We start from the raw sequence: 15,652 nt of genomic DNA on the forward strand, positions 1-15,652 counted from the left end.
TCAGTAGAGGTTTGCTGCTCATCCCGCTGGTCTGTTAACACGCTGCTCAAACCCATTTGCATTGGGATCCTGAGAACAGACCAAATCCAAATGGTTATATTACATTTTAGTGATGTGGCATAAGGCTTTGTTATTGGGCCACGTAGACTCGCCATATGAACAAGAGGAAGATGTTGTTCACCGGCTACAAGTCTTCCTGCATACTCGAATGTCGCTGGTCTTATTGGAGGATATGCAGCCAGTGAATTCATGCTCTCTCCACAGTCTCATACTCTCTTGAGGTCAAGAATGGGCAAATTATCCCTCCACATGCTTGTGTCTGACTGCTGTACATCAGTTGTCAAGGTAACCAGTGAATGAAACTGCTGAAAGGTAGTTCTTTTAATTTGCAAGAGCTGTGTATTGGTGGGGAATCTGGCCTTTTAGGAAAACACACACACACACACACACACACACATATATACATATACATATATATATATATATATATATATATATATATATAAATATATATATATATATATATATATATATATATATATATATATATATATATATATATATATATATATATATATATATATCCATCCATCCATTATCCAAACCGCTTATCCTGCTCTCAGGGTTGCGGGGATGCTGGAGCCTATCCCAGCAGGCATTGGGCGGCAGGTGGGAGGACACCCTGGACAGGCTGCCAGGCCATCACAGGGCATATTTACACACACACACACACACACACACACACACACACACACACACACACACACACACACACACACACACACACACACACACACACACACAGCGATCAGCCAAAACATTAAAACCACCTGCCTAATATTGGGTAGGTCCCCCTCATGCCACCAACACAGCTCTGAGCCGTCGAGGCACGGACTCCACAAGACCTCTGAAGGTGTCCTCTGGTATCTGGCACCAACACATTGGCAGCAGATCCTTTAAGTTGCTAGGTGGGGCCTCCATGGATCCGACTTGTTTTTCCAGCACATCCCACAGATGCTCGATCGGATTGACTTCTGGAGAATTTGGAGGCCAAGGCAACACCTTGAACTCTTTGCCATGTTCTTCAAACCATTCATGAACAATTTTGGCAGTGTGGCAGGGGGCATTATCCTGCTGAAAGAGGCCACTGCCATCAGGGTATACCGTGGCCATGAAGGGGTGGACCTGATCTGCAATGATGCTCAGGTAGGTGGTACGTGTCAAAGTAACATCCACATGAATGCCAGGACCCACAGTTTCCCAGCAGAACATTGCCCAGAGCATCACACTGCCTCCGCCGGCTCGCCTTCTTCCCATAGTGCACCCTGGTGCCATCTCTTCCCCAAGTAAATGACACACACACACACCCAGATGTCCACATGACGTTAAAGAAAACGGGATTCATGAGACCAGGCCACCTTCTTCCACTGCTCCATGGTCCAGTTCTGATGCTCACATGCCCATTGTAGGAGCTTTCAGTGGTGGACAGGGGTCATTATGGACACTCTGACCGGTCTGCAGCTATGCAGCACCATACACAACAAGCTGCAATACACTGTGTTCTGACACCTGTCTATCATAGCCAGCATTCACTTTTTCAGCAATTTGAGCTACAGCAGCTCTTCTGTGGGATCGGACCAGACAGGCTCGCCTTCACGCCCCACGCACATCAAGGAGCCTTCGGCGCCCATGATCCTGTCGCCGGTTCACCGGTTGTCCTTCCTTGGACCAGTTTTGGTAGATACTCACCAGTTCATACCAGGAACACACCACAAGACCTGCCGCTTTGGCCCCTGTCAAAGTCACTCAGATCCTTACGCTTGCCCATTTTATTCCTTCTTCCAACACATCAACTTCAAGAACTGACTGTTCACTTGCTGCCTAATATATCCCACCCCTTGACAGGTGCATTGCAATGAGATAATCAATGTTATTCACTGACCTGTCAGTGGTTTTAATGTTTTGGCTGATCGGTCTAGCTATATTTAAAGCCTTTACCACTGCGGGCATGTTTTATGATACTGGCTATGAAATTTATTCTCAACTTTACAAAATGAAAAAAAAAAAGTGCACCAGCATTAACAGCAGGAGCAAAATTACAGATTCTTTGCCTGGATCCAGACCTTTGAATCCGCCCACTCCACCCAGTCCACTGACACTTCTGATCTTCCATCATCTGATGTTAAATCATCATAAGTACAAAATAAAAAAGAACCTACGATTTGTGCTTTACCTGTTGCAAAGGTGGGGAGGTTTGTCTTTCTGTCATTTAAAAAATGAGTCCTTCAGCGGTCCTTTTTGACTGACAAGTTCTATTGTCATTTACTGCTGGGTTTTTTTTTGCAATATGTGTAACATGAACCTATAATAACCGTTTTAAATTGCCACTGGAATATGGCTGCAATAGCTAATCAGCCTGACTGTTCTGTAACCCACCAACTGCCCTCCAAGTCAGCACTTTACTGTGTGTGTGTGTGTGTGTGTGTGTGTGTGTGTGTGTGTGTGTGTGTGTGTGTGTGTGTGTGTGTGTGTGTAACCACTGACAGCACCTGAGCCATCAGATTAGCCGTGCAGATCATGTTCAGCTATTATCCAGGTTAGGGTATTAGAACCTGTCAACGTCTGAGTGAGCGACACCCGGTGGGGTGGGGGGGGGGGGGGAAGAGAAAGGCAGCAGCAAGAAGAAAACACACAGCGGTAACATTTGAGATGCAGGGGAAAAAATGTACTTGGAGAAAATAAATCCTGCATTGCAGAGGGCCTTCACAGGCCCGAGTCGAGCTGCCTGTCGTGCGTCATTGACCACTGACCAAAGTAAAATTGATTAAAATTTAAAAAAAACATGGCTGGACTCAGACACGATGATCCTCCTCGGCATCTTTGTCTACTGGTCCTACTGCTCCCGTCTTGCTTGCAGTGTTTACACTGTGCATTTGCAGTTAAAGAACCACCATAGCTGGTATTATAAAATGGCAAATACACGCAATATATCCGTAGCCTGAGATGAGGACTAAATGACTTGTCGGTTGATCGGAATGAGAGTCTTATCATGAGCGAGGTTACAACATGAACTCGTCACCCAGCGTGAACAAGGGGCAAGGAGATAAATTGTGCCCGATGTGGGCCACACTAAGCCTCCGCTTATCTGTTCTCGATATGATTTTAGAGATCAGCGTCCATCATCATCTGCACGTCACAAGCGTACCTGTCCCCTGTCATGTGGGTCATCAGCCCCAACCAATGAAGCTGACTGCTTATCACCGGCAATAGGTCAGCACAGCCGAGATGTCCCGATAGATCTGATGTGTGTGTCATGTGTGGTGGACGAAGACCGATCCACGGCCCTTCTACGGCAGCGGATCAGGAATCGATGAGCCTCGCCGAGTGCATTAACGCCCGTTATGACCGTCCCCTCATCTTCTCGGATTACAAAGCGTCAGTTAGCTGGTTTTGCACTGGCGCCGCGCTTGGATTCACGAACCAAATCTGGGTTGTGTGTCGGAGTTCCCCCACATAGTTGCAGCATGAGAACCAGCCAGATGGCTGCACTCGGACATTCTTTGCATTGCGTGCATTTCTGCGCGTTCGGACCCTTTCCTGTATTATCGGAATTGAACCAAAGTTCCGCATCCTCTTCCAAATCTCATCTGTCCGGGACCCCCCCACCCCCACCCACCCCTCCGAGGAGCTACCAGGGGGGCAGATGTGCAAACTTTAACACCTTCAGATCAAACCACACAGACCCAAAGCGAGTGTAAGACGTTTGGAAACGGTGACATCAGATTGGTCCCAGACAACTTTACTCGACGTTTTCGCGTTATGAGAAAGCAAACACACGCGCGCGCGCGCACACACGCACACACACAGCGACGGGCCGCCTCAGAAAACCCCGAGAGATGATTTTCCTCTACGACTGCTTCCATACTGACGAAGCTGCGGCTCGGCTGAAACTTTTTCTCTTCTTCTTTTCTTTCTTTTTTTTCTTCTTCTTCTTCTGACGGACCAACTGCTTTGGCAGGAGATGCGCGCGCCCCGCAAACGGCTCATCTCTAAAAGGCGCTAAATATAGTCTGCCCAGTTACAGGCTAGATGAGGGGGACCATACCGGATTGGATTAGACCTAATGATCCATTTTATATCGGTAGTATACAACGTGTCATATTCTGGGCACCGTGCCCTCGTTTTCTTTTTTTCTTTTTTTTTATGAGGTGCGTCCGAATTACCATTAGCCCATATTTCAGCTGACGGTCCCTTTGAAGCGGCCGCGCTGCGCCGTCGTGTGACGCTCAGCCAATAGACCGGTTTCATCTGACCACTGGCGGAGCAGACGGCGGGCGCGGGGCGGTCTGCGCGGCGCGCCCGCCCGCCCCGCGCCGCAAGATTAATCACAATGCGCCTCTGTCACATAACGCGCACATAAACACGCCGCGTGTCTAATCATTTGCGACGCTTGGATAAAGAGCACGCTAAATAGGAGTTGTTGGTTTTTTCTTTCTTTTTTTTTAATGAGCTTCGTCTCTTCAGATGTGCAATTTGTAGAAATATTAGGCCACGGTCGCAGCGTCGCCTTATCCCATACATGTGGAATCCGAGCTGATTCAGGCTCCGACAAAAAAAAAAAAAAAAACAATAAAAAAAAATCGATCAGATAGTCCAAGTACTGAAACACGACTTTATCTGGGACTGAGCGTCATTCCGTCTCCCTTTGAGACCGGGGGACGGTCAGGGCGTCGCTCACGGGGTTTTTTGTTGTTGTTTCCCCCCCCCCTTTCTTTTTCAAGTGAAAGTTTCGAATTTAATAAACCCGTCCGCGCCGTCACCCCCAGCCGCCTAACGCCGAGACCCGGCCGCGCTGAGCGGGGAGTGCGAAGTGAGAGAGAGGGGAGAGAGGGAGGGAATCCCTCCGTGTCTGACGCTCCTTTTACCAAGGAAACCCACATGCCCCTCTGACGCAACTGCCCATTTTAGGAAACGCGCGTCAATAGACGGTACCAAGTGGCGAAAACCGGGGGGGGGGAGATTCACTGGACACGTTCGCCGTTAATTTACAAACTCTTCGGCGAGCGGCCGTCATAAGCACGCCGGCGATTTGCGAGCGAACCGCCCGCGAATCGCCGGCTGCTCGTCGAGTTCGAAAAATTCGTCGCATTTTTTTTCTTTTTCGGCGCTTCTCGCGAAAACGCCCCCTTTCCCGCTCCAGTTCTCGGCGCCCAGGCGTGACGTCAGCCGTTTCGTTGGCGTTGAAAAGCGGTCGCGAGTTCTGCATAGTGCCATTGAAGTGAGTCATCTGTGGGAAGTGTGGAAAGAAAAAGAAGAAAAAAAAGAAAAAAAAAGTTAGAGCTGTTCCGTGAATAGCGGATAGCCGCGATTAAAGCGTGTAGTAGACTTGACGACGGAAAACATCCTCTGGACCGGGCTCGGCTTTAAAGCCGTTGTGAACCTGCGTGAGTCACTAGCTTAGCTTTACAGGTTCGCTCGCCTAAAACTGGATCGGCCGCCAAAGGTGCGCTGCGGAGTTGAGTCGGAACTTTGCGCACCTGAGAGGATCCCACGTTGGCGTTGGAGACAAACGTTTACGGTGGAGGCTCGACACTGACAACAGCACAACAACAACAACAACAACTACAACAACAATAATAATACAAGTGTAGAAGTGTCGCAACAGCTGTGCTCCACCGCGATATCTGCTCTACCGACTTGCTAAAGAGGCTTTTTTGTGTATGCTGTGTCAGATTAGTCTAAAGAGACTGAAACTGCACCTCGTGTTTGTCAACACCTCTCCGGATACCCCCCCCCCCCCAAAAAAAACTGCCGACGTCTCGAGTCAAGGGATCTCACTGGCGACGCGTGTTCGTAACTGCGGGGGAATTTTAAAGGCTCCGGAGCTCAAAAACCAGCCTGCTTGAAATCTTCCTCTCTCTCCCTGGATCATGTACCAGGACTACTCCGGGAACTACGACACTTCGTCCCGCGGCAGCAGCACCTCTCCGGCCCAGCCAGAGTCCTTCACAAGCGGCAGCAGCACGATAGGCAGTCCGATATCTACCTCAAGCTACCAGGTAACGCAGATCGCGAGCAGACACGGGCGCACGCGCGCGCACGCACACGGCGATCGACAGTGATTTTAGCCGACACGACTGCGGAAAATGTCACCCGTTTTACACTTAAGCCCGTTGCTCTTCCGTGCAAAAACAACCCGTGATGCAGCCATTTCAATACGGGCATTCGCGACCTCGTTCGGGGGGGGAGAAAAAGTGGACGAACCCAGTGACAACAGATTGCATCGGTGACTCAACAGATGCAGCCTGCTGTGTATAGCCAATCTATATGCACAGCTCTGTTGACAGGTGGGCTATTTTCAACTCGAAAAATGAAAGTACACAATGCTAATTTTTCCCCCCCACGAGTTGTCAAAATGAATCCTATCAAATTTACGCGCAGGGGAAGTGCAGATCAAACGGCGAACATCTGCGCAAAAAAGTAGTGCGTCCATAGGTGCGAGTTCTCCCCTTGTTATAAGAGAAAATGCGGAGTTGTACCTGGTCGGGCTAATTTGTCCCTCAACGCGCTTTATGTAACACGAGCGTGTTCAGCAGGGACCCAAAGGCGCACGTTCATGTCACGTGTATTGCACCTTATTTGATTTAATTTGACATTAAGCATCGATTTTGGAGTTATAGCCTAATCTGCAGCTGCGAGAGTCGTGGAGATGTGTGCACACGGGAACAGTCAAACAAGTGTTTGAGACGTGCATCGACCAATAGTTAACTACGTGACTAGTATGGCGAACGGAGCAAGAGAGGAGGTCTCTCGATGAACCCTCTGAGGTAACAGGGCGCCAGGTATCCCCAGATGTCCATGCAAGATCCAATACCCCGTTGCTACTTATCTTGTCTCCATATCTGTCTTACTTTTTTTAATATATATATATATATTACCCCCATTACATCTTTATTTGTGGAAATCCTCCATCTGGAGCGTCCTGCTGGAGTGATTTTACGCGAAAATCAGAAGTACGGGGATAATCGACGTTCACAAGTCAACATAGCGTGTACTGTTTTACCCCTTTGCGGGTTTAACGCTGAAATCCCTCTGCAGTCCGCTGCAGATGGCTGTTGTCAACCGCCAGCCTATGTGAGCAGGAGGAAATATGGCTACTTGTGCCAGCGAAGACAAGTCATCTAGCCTACCGCGCGTCTTACAGACAGCAAGGGGGGGGGGGCATGTTTAACATGGGCACCGGTCCTCCGAAGCCCACTGGGCCGAGCACTAACACAACCAGTGTCAGCAGTTGATGTCCATTGCCGATAATGTAGATGTAGGCTACATGTCATACTTCTAGAGCACTTCGGATGGAGACGTTCGCCAGATGGCAGTCTGTCTACATGTTACAACAAATGTTCCTCGTTTAAACCGGTCTTGCAGAAATGGCCAGCCTCCCGACAAAGTGCTGGAAAAGTCACGCTTGTGTACATAATTGCAAATGGCACGGTTATGGAGGCAGCAAGGCTTAAAATAGTAATAATGACATATTTCACCCGAGTCCACTTTCAGGCGTGCTTCGTGTTGCATGCGGCGGTTTCCGCTGGGGGAAAGTGCTGGTTTTAAATCAACAGACCGGACCTTCGGCCAGATCCCCTAGGTAGGGGGATTGGAAGAAGAAGAAAAAAGACACACACAAAAGAAGAAGAAGAAGAAGAAGAAACATGACAATCTCTATAAAGGCGATTTCTCCGATGCATCGTTTGCGACCTATGCAAAGGAGACGCCATTGTCTTTTTGCAAATAATAATGCGCGAGTCCAGGAAGAGGCTGATGGCTGCGCACCGACTTCTCTGGAAAAGCGTCGGCGCCGCTGCAACTGGTGTAACCTGGTTCCCTACATGACAGACTGGCTACCTGCTTTTTTGTTTTTTCTTCTTCTTCTCTCGTTTCAGTAAACTTACGTGATCACCGCGTTAGTGTTTATTAACCTTCTGGAAAACATTAAGTGAATGGGATTGGGATTTTTTTGGATTGCCTAACCTCAGGAATGTTTTGGCTTAGGCCGCCGCTAAACAACCTCCTCCGCCTCCTCCACACCCCCTCCCCCCCTTTTCCTTGTCTCCAAATCCCGGATTGCTTCCCGCTTTACTGGAACTGACCATTTTACGCACATGCTTAACTAATCTCCCATGGCTCGTAATACAAATAGAGTGCGGACAGGCTGCCGGATGTGCGCCTGGATGTCGGTAATAACGCGGACGCTGACGTGCGTAAATAACGCGCACGGACGCCGGACGTCTCCCGGAGCGCGGGAGGAGGGCGACCTGCTCACGTCCCATATTGATCCGACGACAGGTTGCCGCGGGATCGAACGCTGTTGCTTTTTAGTTGTTTGCTTGTCACCCATCAAAACTGCAGAATGAACCAGGGTAATAATAATATATATCTTATGAGTAACCTCGAGAAATGCAAGGGTCCCTTGCAGTAAATGAGCCTGCAAAACATCCCTACATAACCTTTAAGGGTGATTTTTTTTTTTTTTGGTCTAAGACTTGGTCTTCTACATGTTCTTCCCTCTCCATGCTGCTGGAGTGTGTTGGATGCAGCAGACACGTTGGGTTTTCCCACATGATTCACAGCATGTGTTACTGTTGCACACCAGGGTTCAGTGGGTGAAACTAGACACACTGCTGGACTGATTCGCTTAAAACAAAGCTTTTGAGATAAAATCTTACAATGCATAAGATTGCATTTTATTAAGATGGGTCTTCTCTGTCTGTGTGACTGAGTTGTCATGGAAGAGAGAGGCTGAAATGAAAGAACATAAAATATGGTGCTTAGTATTTGGGTGGGATTGAGATTTATGCATTGATACTAACTAGATTACAGACTTGCTCCCTCTAAATTCTGCTTTGAACCCCCCCCCCCTCCCATGTCTCTCTACATCTCCCCCTCACTGTCCTTTCTTCCCTCTCCAGAAGTATAGGGTCGATATGCCCGGCTCCAATAGTGCCTTTATCCCCACCATCAATGCCATCACGACCAGCCAAGACCTACAGTGGATGGTGCAGCCCACCGTCATCACCTCCATGTCCAACCCTTACTCCCGCTCCCACCCCTACAGCCATCACCTGACCAACGGGCCAGGGCTCCTGGGGCACAACACACTAGCCCGACCCGGCGTCATCCGCTCCATCGGGGACGCCCGTGGACGACGCAAGCGGGATGAACAGGTGGGAGACATGGAATGACAATTCAGAGCGTGCATGTGTTACAAAAGGACCGCTGAGCAATGGGGAAATTATGTTTCAGCTTAACAGTCATAGAAATGGATGCTTGTGCCTGTCTTTTGTCGCCTTTGCTTCAGTCTGCCTTCACATTGCCGCGTGTATGTTACCAAAGCGAATGGTCTCCGTGATGTAGCTAATGGAATTATCATTGGCTGTCAAAGGCAGAAAAAGCAGTAGTAAATATTTTAATATGCAATGCCAAGGCCTCTCGTATCTGAATGACTGTTTGAGGCAAATTTGTAATTTGTGATATTGGGCTATACAAATAAAATTGACTTGAATGATTTTATAGACAATCATACTCAACCATGTACCACAGAGAGATGTGGGTATGCAGGTTTTCTTTCCATCTCAACATGGCACCAGTTGATTTGACTGATTAACACTCCTCCAGCCAAACAGGAGAGGCTTAATAAGCTGGTGTAATTTTCAGTTGACATGAAAACCCGCATACACGTGAGTCACCATGGCACATGGATGAATATCACTGTTGATACGAATGATGAATATCACAATGCTGCTCACTGCCAGCCAGTAGTAAGGCTGGCGATGCTCCTCTGCTGCTTTGTATTGATAGAGTTGTGTGTGTATAATATGGTGTGTGTGTGTGTGTGTGTGGGATCAACCACTCACCTGGTGTGTTCTTCCAATCCTAGCTTACCCCAGAAGAGGAGGAGAAAAGGAGAGTGAGGCGTGAGAGGAATAAGTTAGCTGCAGCCAAATGCCGCAACCGCAGACGGGAACTCACCGAGATGCTCCAAGGGGTGAGTAGTTATGGCCAAAGCGAGAGATACCAGAATTGGTTCGACTTCCACCGTGATGTGTTCCTATCACCAAACCACGGCCTGTTAAACAGGTTACAAATCAGCCACAAATATTTCTCCTCTCACGCAAACCTCTGCTTACCTACTAAGCACCAAACTCTCCCGAATTTGTGCACGTGTCACACTCACACTCCTGCCCTCTGGTTAGTCCCATATTTTTTGTAAAATTCATGGCAATTTCACATGAAAAGAGATAAATAAAAAAGAGGAACAAAAGAAAGCATAAAAATTATCCAGTGGCCGCTGAATACATGAAGCATGGGAAAAGTGACTGAATTCCCCCAACTTCCAAAAGTACATCCTCGTGTAGCAGTTTGACTCTGGCTGTGCCGCCAAGTGCTCGGGCCTCGCTAGCAGATGACAGCCAATGAAAAGCTTTTTGTCTGGCGCAGCTGTAGACAGAGGTAGGGCTATCTCCCAGCCCTGCCTGGCAGACAGTAACAGCATCTAAATGGACTAATTAGCTCAATTACAGTGAGGTTGAGCTTGTCAGGCCGAAAACCTCAGGAATGGAATCTGCTGTAGGCAGCTGTCTCAGTGAATGCAGGACATTTTGTAAAGGGGCAAATTGCTTGTCCTACCATTCCACATACAAGACGTGCCCTGCACACACATTGTCGAACATTTATAAACACACAGACACACACACACACAAACACACATTACAGCCATTGCTTCTAGGGACAAAACACCCTTCCATCTTTGTGCCAAAAATCTGTTAAAATACCATATAAGGAAGCACCACATCACCACCATGAGGGGGCAATTTCTTCAAATGTCCCCCCTCTTTAATTATCTGATATCATTACTTAATGGTTTGTTTGTTTTCTTGAGAACCGCCAGAAGTTTCTTTTTGAGTTCCTTCTCACTGGGTTTACTGTTGACAACTTCCTCATACCTTTGCCCTTGAGTCAAAGTTCCCAGACAGCGGGTGAGATTATCTCTATTTGTCTGCCTATCCCTGTCTAGGAGCCGGGCCGGCTCCATACAGGGTCTGTCATTGTCTCTTTTGGTTTGTGACACATTAATGATACACCGTAGTGGCTAGAGGCGTGCTTATTAAGATGGCAAATCTCCGAGACAAAAACAATGTGTAGTTTGTGGATTAAAACTCAGTCGGAAGCCGTTTGAAAATTACATGTTGCTGCACTGCGAATGGCCTACAAGGGTTTTTGATCTTTATTGTGCATATTTGTTGCATTTCACAGATTTCCCTACCGTCACCAGAACAAACTATGGCAAACAAACACTGCCCTCTTTTGGTGTTCTTAAGTAATGCACTGTTTGACTAACAAATAGTTAAAGCTGCTATTGCGTTTGTCTCCCTCCACTGGCATTCATTTTGCCTGGTATCAGTACAATTGGTTGACTTCCTTGTCAAAAAATGTTATAACACCCTGCTGATTTTTTATACCGCGACCACTTACCCCCATATTCTGTCTTTCTGTGAGCAGGAGACCGAGAAGCTGGAGGAGGAGAAAGCAGACCTGCAGAAGGAGATCGAGACCCTGCAGAAAGAGAAGGACAAGCTGGAGTTCATGCTTGTGGCCCATAACCCTGTCTGCAAGCTGCCAGCCGAGGAGCGCCACCAACAGGGGCTCCACCATCACCAGCAGCACCAGCAGCAGCAGTGCGCCCCCCTTCCCCTGACCATGCGCTCAAACATGGGTAACCGTGGCCCCATGAACCCTGTGGTGGTAAAGCAGGAGCCAGATGAAGATGACAGGGAGGTGGGCAAGCCCCAGCGCTCGGTCATTAAGCCCATCTGCCTGGGCGGCGGCGGCGGGATGTACATCACAGACGGAGACAGCCTCAACACACCAGTGGTGGCCTCCACCCCGGCCTCCGCGCTCAATGCCCCCAGCCTCATCTTCACCTACCCCAATATGCTGGAGCCAGAGAGCCCCTCACCCTCCTCTGAGTCCTGCTCCAAGGCTCACCGGCGCAGCAGCAGCAGCGGCGACCAGTCGTCAGACTCCCTCAACTCCCCCACCCTCCTGGCTCTCTGAGCGTGAGCCTGGTTGGCGATGCCAGACGGTGGTGGTGGTGGTGGTGGTGGTGGTGTGGGAAGGGGGAGGGCGGACAAATACTGTGGCCGACGGCAAGCATACGAGCAACCGAGTGCCGCCCGGTGTCTAAAAAAAAAAGACTCAAGAGCACATTCAGAAGTCTGGACCAAACTGATCGCATGAGCCGTTTCCCCTCCGAGCAGGGAGACACACAAGGGCTACACCGCTTGTCTCTCCTTGTTACGCTTCAGTGTAATTATTATTTTTCTAATCTGTGTAGAAAAGTGTGAGCAACTAATCCCGACAAGTGTTTTCCATGCTCCATTTCAACTCCCGAGTGTCAACTTGTTTACTTAAACAGATGAATTTAAAGTGTGAGATGCCTAAATCGGGCAGCTGTTAGTGGGGTTGGCAACTTACAAAACAGGTTCAATCTATTTTCTTTTTTTTTTTAAGAAGAAAAAAGTTAGAAAGCCATGTGGAGAAAATTGCACTCTGCCAAGATCAACCAATAAGTCATGATAAACGAGGTCAGCATTTTCCCCGGAGTTTCTATCAAGACATAAAGACATTGAGCCATCCTCTCGCCCCCCCCCCCCTTTTTAGATTTCCCCTTTATTTCCCTAAACCTTGGGACCTTGGTTCTGGAGGGGATGAGGATGTGCTCTTAAAACATTTTTTGACATTGTTTCCATCTCTTTAATTGTATTTATGGCCTGTGCTGGTGCATTTTTGCAAAGTGTTTTGTTGATCCATCGTCGTCTCCTTACCCGCCTGTAGAAAAGCGACATGGTTCGCCGCCGGAGCGATCCAGGAGTCCTCTGTGTTGCAAAAGGATACGAGCCAATTTTGATTCAATGCCTAGTTCCTCAATACTCTTTACCTACTCTTTTGCCGGAGAATTGATGGCTTGACTTTACAGTAGTATTGATGTGCTTTTCCTCAGTGGTCTTGTACCTGAACTTTTACAACATGTTTATGGCAAAGTGTACGTGATTTACATCGATGTCAGGGATATCTTTCATGTGTAGTTGAACCCCTTTCCCATCCCCGAGACCATTCCAGGAATGCAGGTTTGTCATGTGGTCTAGCCAAAGTGTTGCCGTCATCGTCTGTGGAGGGGGAATGTTTTCCTTCGGTCTCATCCCGCTGTTGTCAGAACGGTTTCGTCGTTTTGGAAAAATATTGCCTATGGAAAAGATCGAACGAAACCCTCCGTAACTGGATTCTGTAGTTATACTTTTCTCTTTCTTTTTATTTTTTTCTCCCCAATTGTACTTGGCCAATTAATTATCCCACTCTTCTGAGCCATCGCGGTCGCTGCTCCACCCCCTCTGCCGATCCGGGGAGGGCTGCAGACTACCACATGTCTCCTCCGATACATGAGGAGTCACCAGCCGCTTCTTTTCACCTGACAGTGAGGAGTTTCACCAGGGGGACGTAGCGCATGGAAGGATCACACTATTCCACCCAGGTCCCCCTCCCTCCCGAACAGGCTCCCGACCAACCGGAGGAGGCGCTAGTGCAGCGACCAGAACATGGACCCACATCCGGCTTCCCACTCGCAGACACGGCCAGTTGTGTCTGTAGGGACGCCCGACCAAGCCGGAGGTGACATGGAGATTAGAACCGCCGATCCCCGTGTTGGTAGGCAACGGAATAGACCGCTACGCTACCTGGACACCCTTTTTTCTTTTTCTTTTTTTCTTTCGTCCAAATCAGAGCACGTGCCCTATGTGTCACTGCCTATTGAGGCAGGTCAGGTTTGAGAAGCCAAAAAGGTCCTACAGCTGTAATCCTGTTAGTTTTCGCTTGAAGGAGGCGTTTTGTTGTGGTCTAGACTCTTCTCAGCTGGCAATGATGTCAAACCCTGATCGAAATGTTGTTTGTAAACTTGTCCGTTTTAGTAAAGAAACTGTTCAATTCAACTCAAACGTGCTTATTTATGGGTGTATGAAAGTACGCCAGCCCCATAGGTACTGGGTAGAGACGATGTCAGTAGTGGGCCAGACGTACGACTAGTGGTTTCTACCTTCAGGGAATAAGAGACTCTCCAGCGGCCTGAGATGACAGGAGTCACCACGAGGAGAACCAATATTTCTGCAGAGGGTCTACAAAGCACTTGTTTTTTTGTGTATATCTTAAATGGGGTGAGGGTTTTTGAATACCAAGCACTGAGAAGAATAAGTATTTAGGATTTATTTGTTTAACTCAAAACATTCCTTGAAAATGTAAGGTCAGGGGTTAAGGGGTGTAATAACCTTTGCTATAACTTTTTTTTTTTTTATCTATGGAATAAAAGATGGGGCCGGAAGACTTTTGTTGTGCTGGATACAGCAAATGGACTTTGACAGTGGGGAGAAAAAGCTGCTGCTTTCGAAGGAACGTGTCTCCTATTTATCGTCCAATGATGTCGGGACTAGCATCACCGGATACGGTATTGTGCGGATGCAACAGGGAATCTCCTATATCTTATATTGATAACATATGACAAAAAAAAAAAAACTGATACCAAAAACGTAAATATGGGAGAGTCTGATTTGTCTGTATGTTGAAATCTTCTGGACCCCCCTAGAAACACATAGGAAAGCCATTGACTGTAGATCTTCTACTGTACATGTCATCTACTGTCTGTCGCCTGTTTTCAGCTACTATCACTTATTTTCCAAATGCTTTATCTGTTAAAAATGATTCAAAATGAATAAAAACAGCAATATGCATCGCAGTGTTTGTTAATTTAAATCAATGATAATAATAAAAAACATTTCAGCTGGCTTAAGACCTATTTTGTTCAGAGGAAATGTTTCTTTTTTCTGCACATGCAACCCGTTCGAACGGGTTGCACCCAAGGGTTGGCTTCTTCTGAAATCTGACTTCTAATCTACCACCACAGAGCAAACATAACTGAAAACTGATTCACTTTACCGGCATGTGCAATCAGGAACAAATATGAGGAGGTTATTAGGTACATTAGATGGGTATCAAAATGGAAGACAGTTTCATATACGTGATATATTGCTATCAATGTTTTTCTATCAAAATACAGCAGAGGATCCTGGGTTGAGTCCTAGTCCATCTGTGCAGTTTGCATGCTGTCAACATGGGTTTCTTGTAGATAACTGATTCTAGTTTCCTCCCACATTTTTAAAGACATGCATCTTATGTTAACTGCAAACTCTTTAATTGCACATTGGTGTTAATTGTGCGTGTGCCCTGTCATGGACTGGTGACCTGTCCAGGGTGTCCCTCTGCACAGACAATTAATAAATGAATGGAAGTAATAAAGTTTTCAGTGCGCGTCATCTACTAGTTACCCAGAGGTTTAATAAAATCCTGCACATGCTGAGTCACACTTTTTCCTCATTTCTGAGAATCACATTTTAGTCTCAGAAGAATCTGAAGAGTCATCTGCAATACTGGCTCAGTCTAAGAGGCCTTGGGTGAGATCCAATAAAAACTAATGGGCTCTACCATTATCAACATGCCATTCTGAAAGATTTGACTAATTTTGTCAATTTGCACCCAAATTGAGCACATGTTTTAT

The 15,652-nt window shown here is 47.4% G+C and overlaps 1 protein-coding gene across 1 annotated transcript; it reads left to right on the top strand.

Moving 5' to 3' along the window:
- The first annotated feature begins 5,259 nt into the window (after window positions 1-5,259).
- On the top strand, window positions 5,260-14,833 carry fosl2 (FOS like 2, AP-1 transcription factor subunit). The gene is made up of 4 exons (XM_056295267.1): window positions 5,260-6,059; window positions 8,964-9,218; window positions 9,932-10,039; window positions 11,554-14,833. Exons 1-4 carry the CDS (start codon window positions 5,931-5,933, stop codon window positions 12,106-12,108), a joined length of 1,047 nt encoding a protein of 348 aa, XP_056151242.1. The 5' UTR covers window positions 5,260-5,930; the 3' UTR covers window positions 12,109-14,833.
- Window positions 14,834-15,652: the final 819 nt, after the last annotated feature.

This window comes from Lampris incognitus, chromosome 16 (genome assembly GCF_029633865.1).
Source record: "Lampris incognitus isolate fLamInc1 chromosome 16, fLamInc1.hap2, whole genome shotgun sequence".
Taxonomy (NCBI): domain Eukaryota; kingdom Metazoa; phylum Chordata; class Actinopteri; order Lampriformes; family Lampridae; genus Lampris; species Lampris incognitus.

Excerpts from the sequence above, each read along its gene's own strand:
- fosl2 (XM_056295267.1), top strand. The coding sequence starts at position 5,931 with ATGTACCAGGACTACTCCGGGAACTACGACACTTCGTCCCGCGGCAGC. Across the intron at positions 6,060-8,963 it reads TATCTACCTCAAGCTACCAG|AAGTATAGGGTCGATATGCC; the intron begins GTAACGCAGATC and ends TTCCCTCTCCAG. Across the intron at positions 10,040-11,553 it reads TCACCGAGATGCTCCAAGGG|GAGACCGAGAAGCTGGAGGA; the intron begins GTGAGTAGTTAT and ends TTCTGTGAGCAG.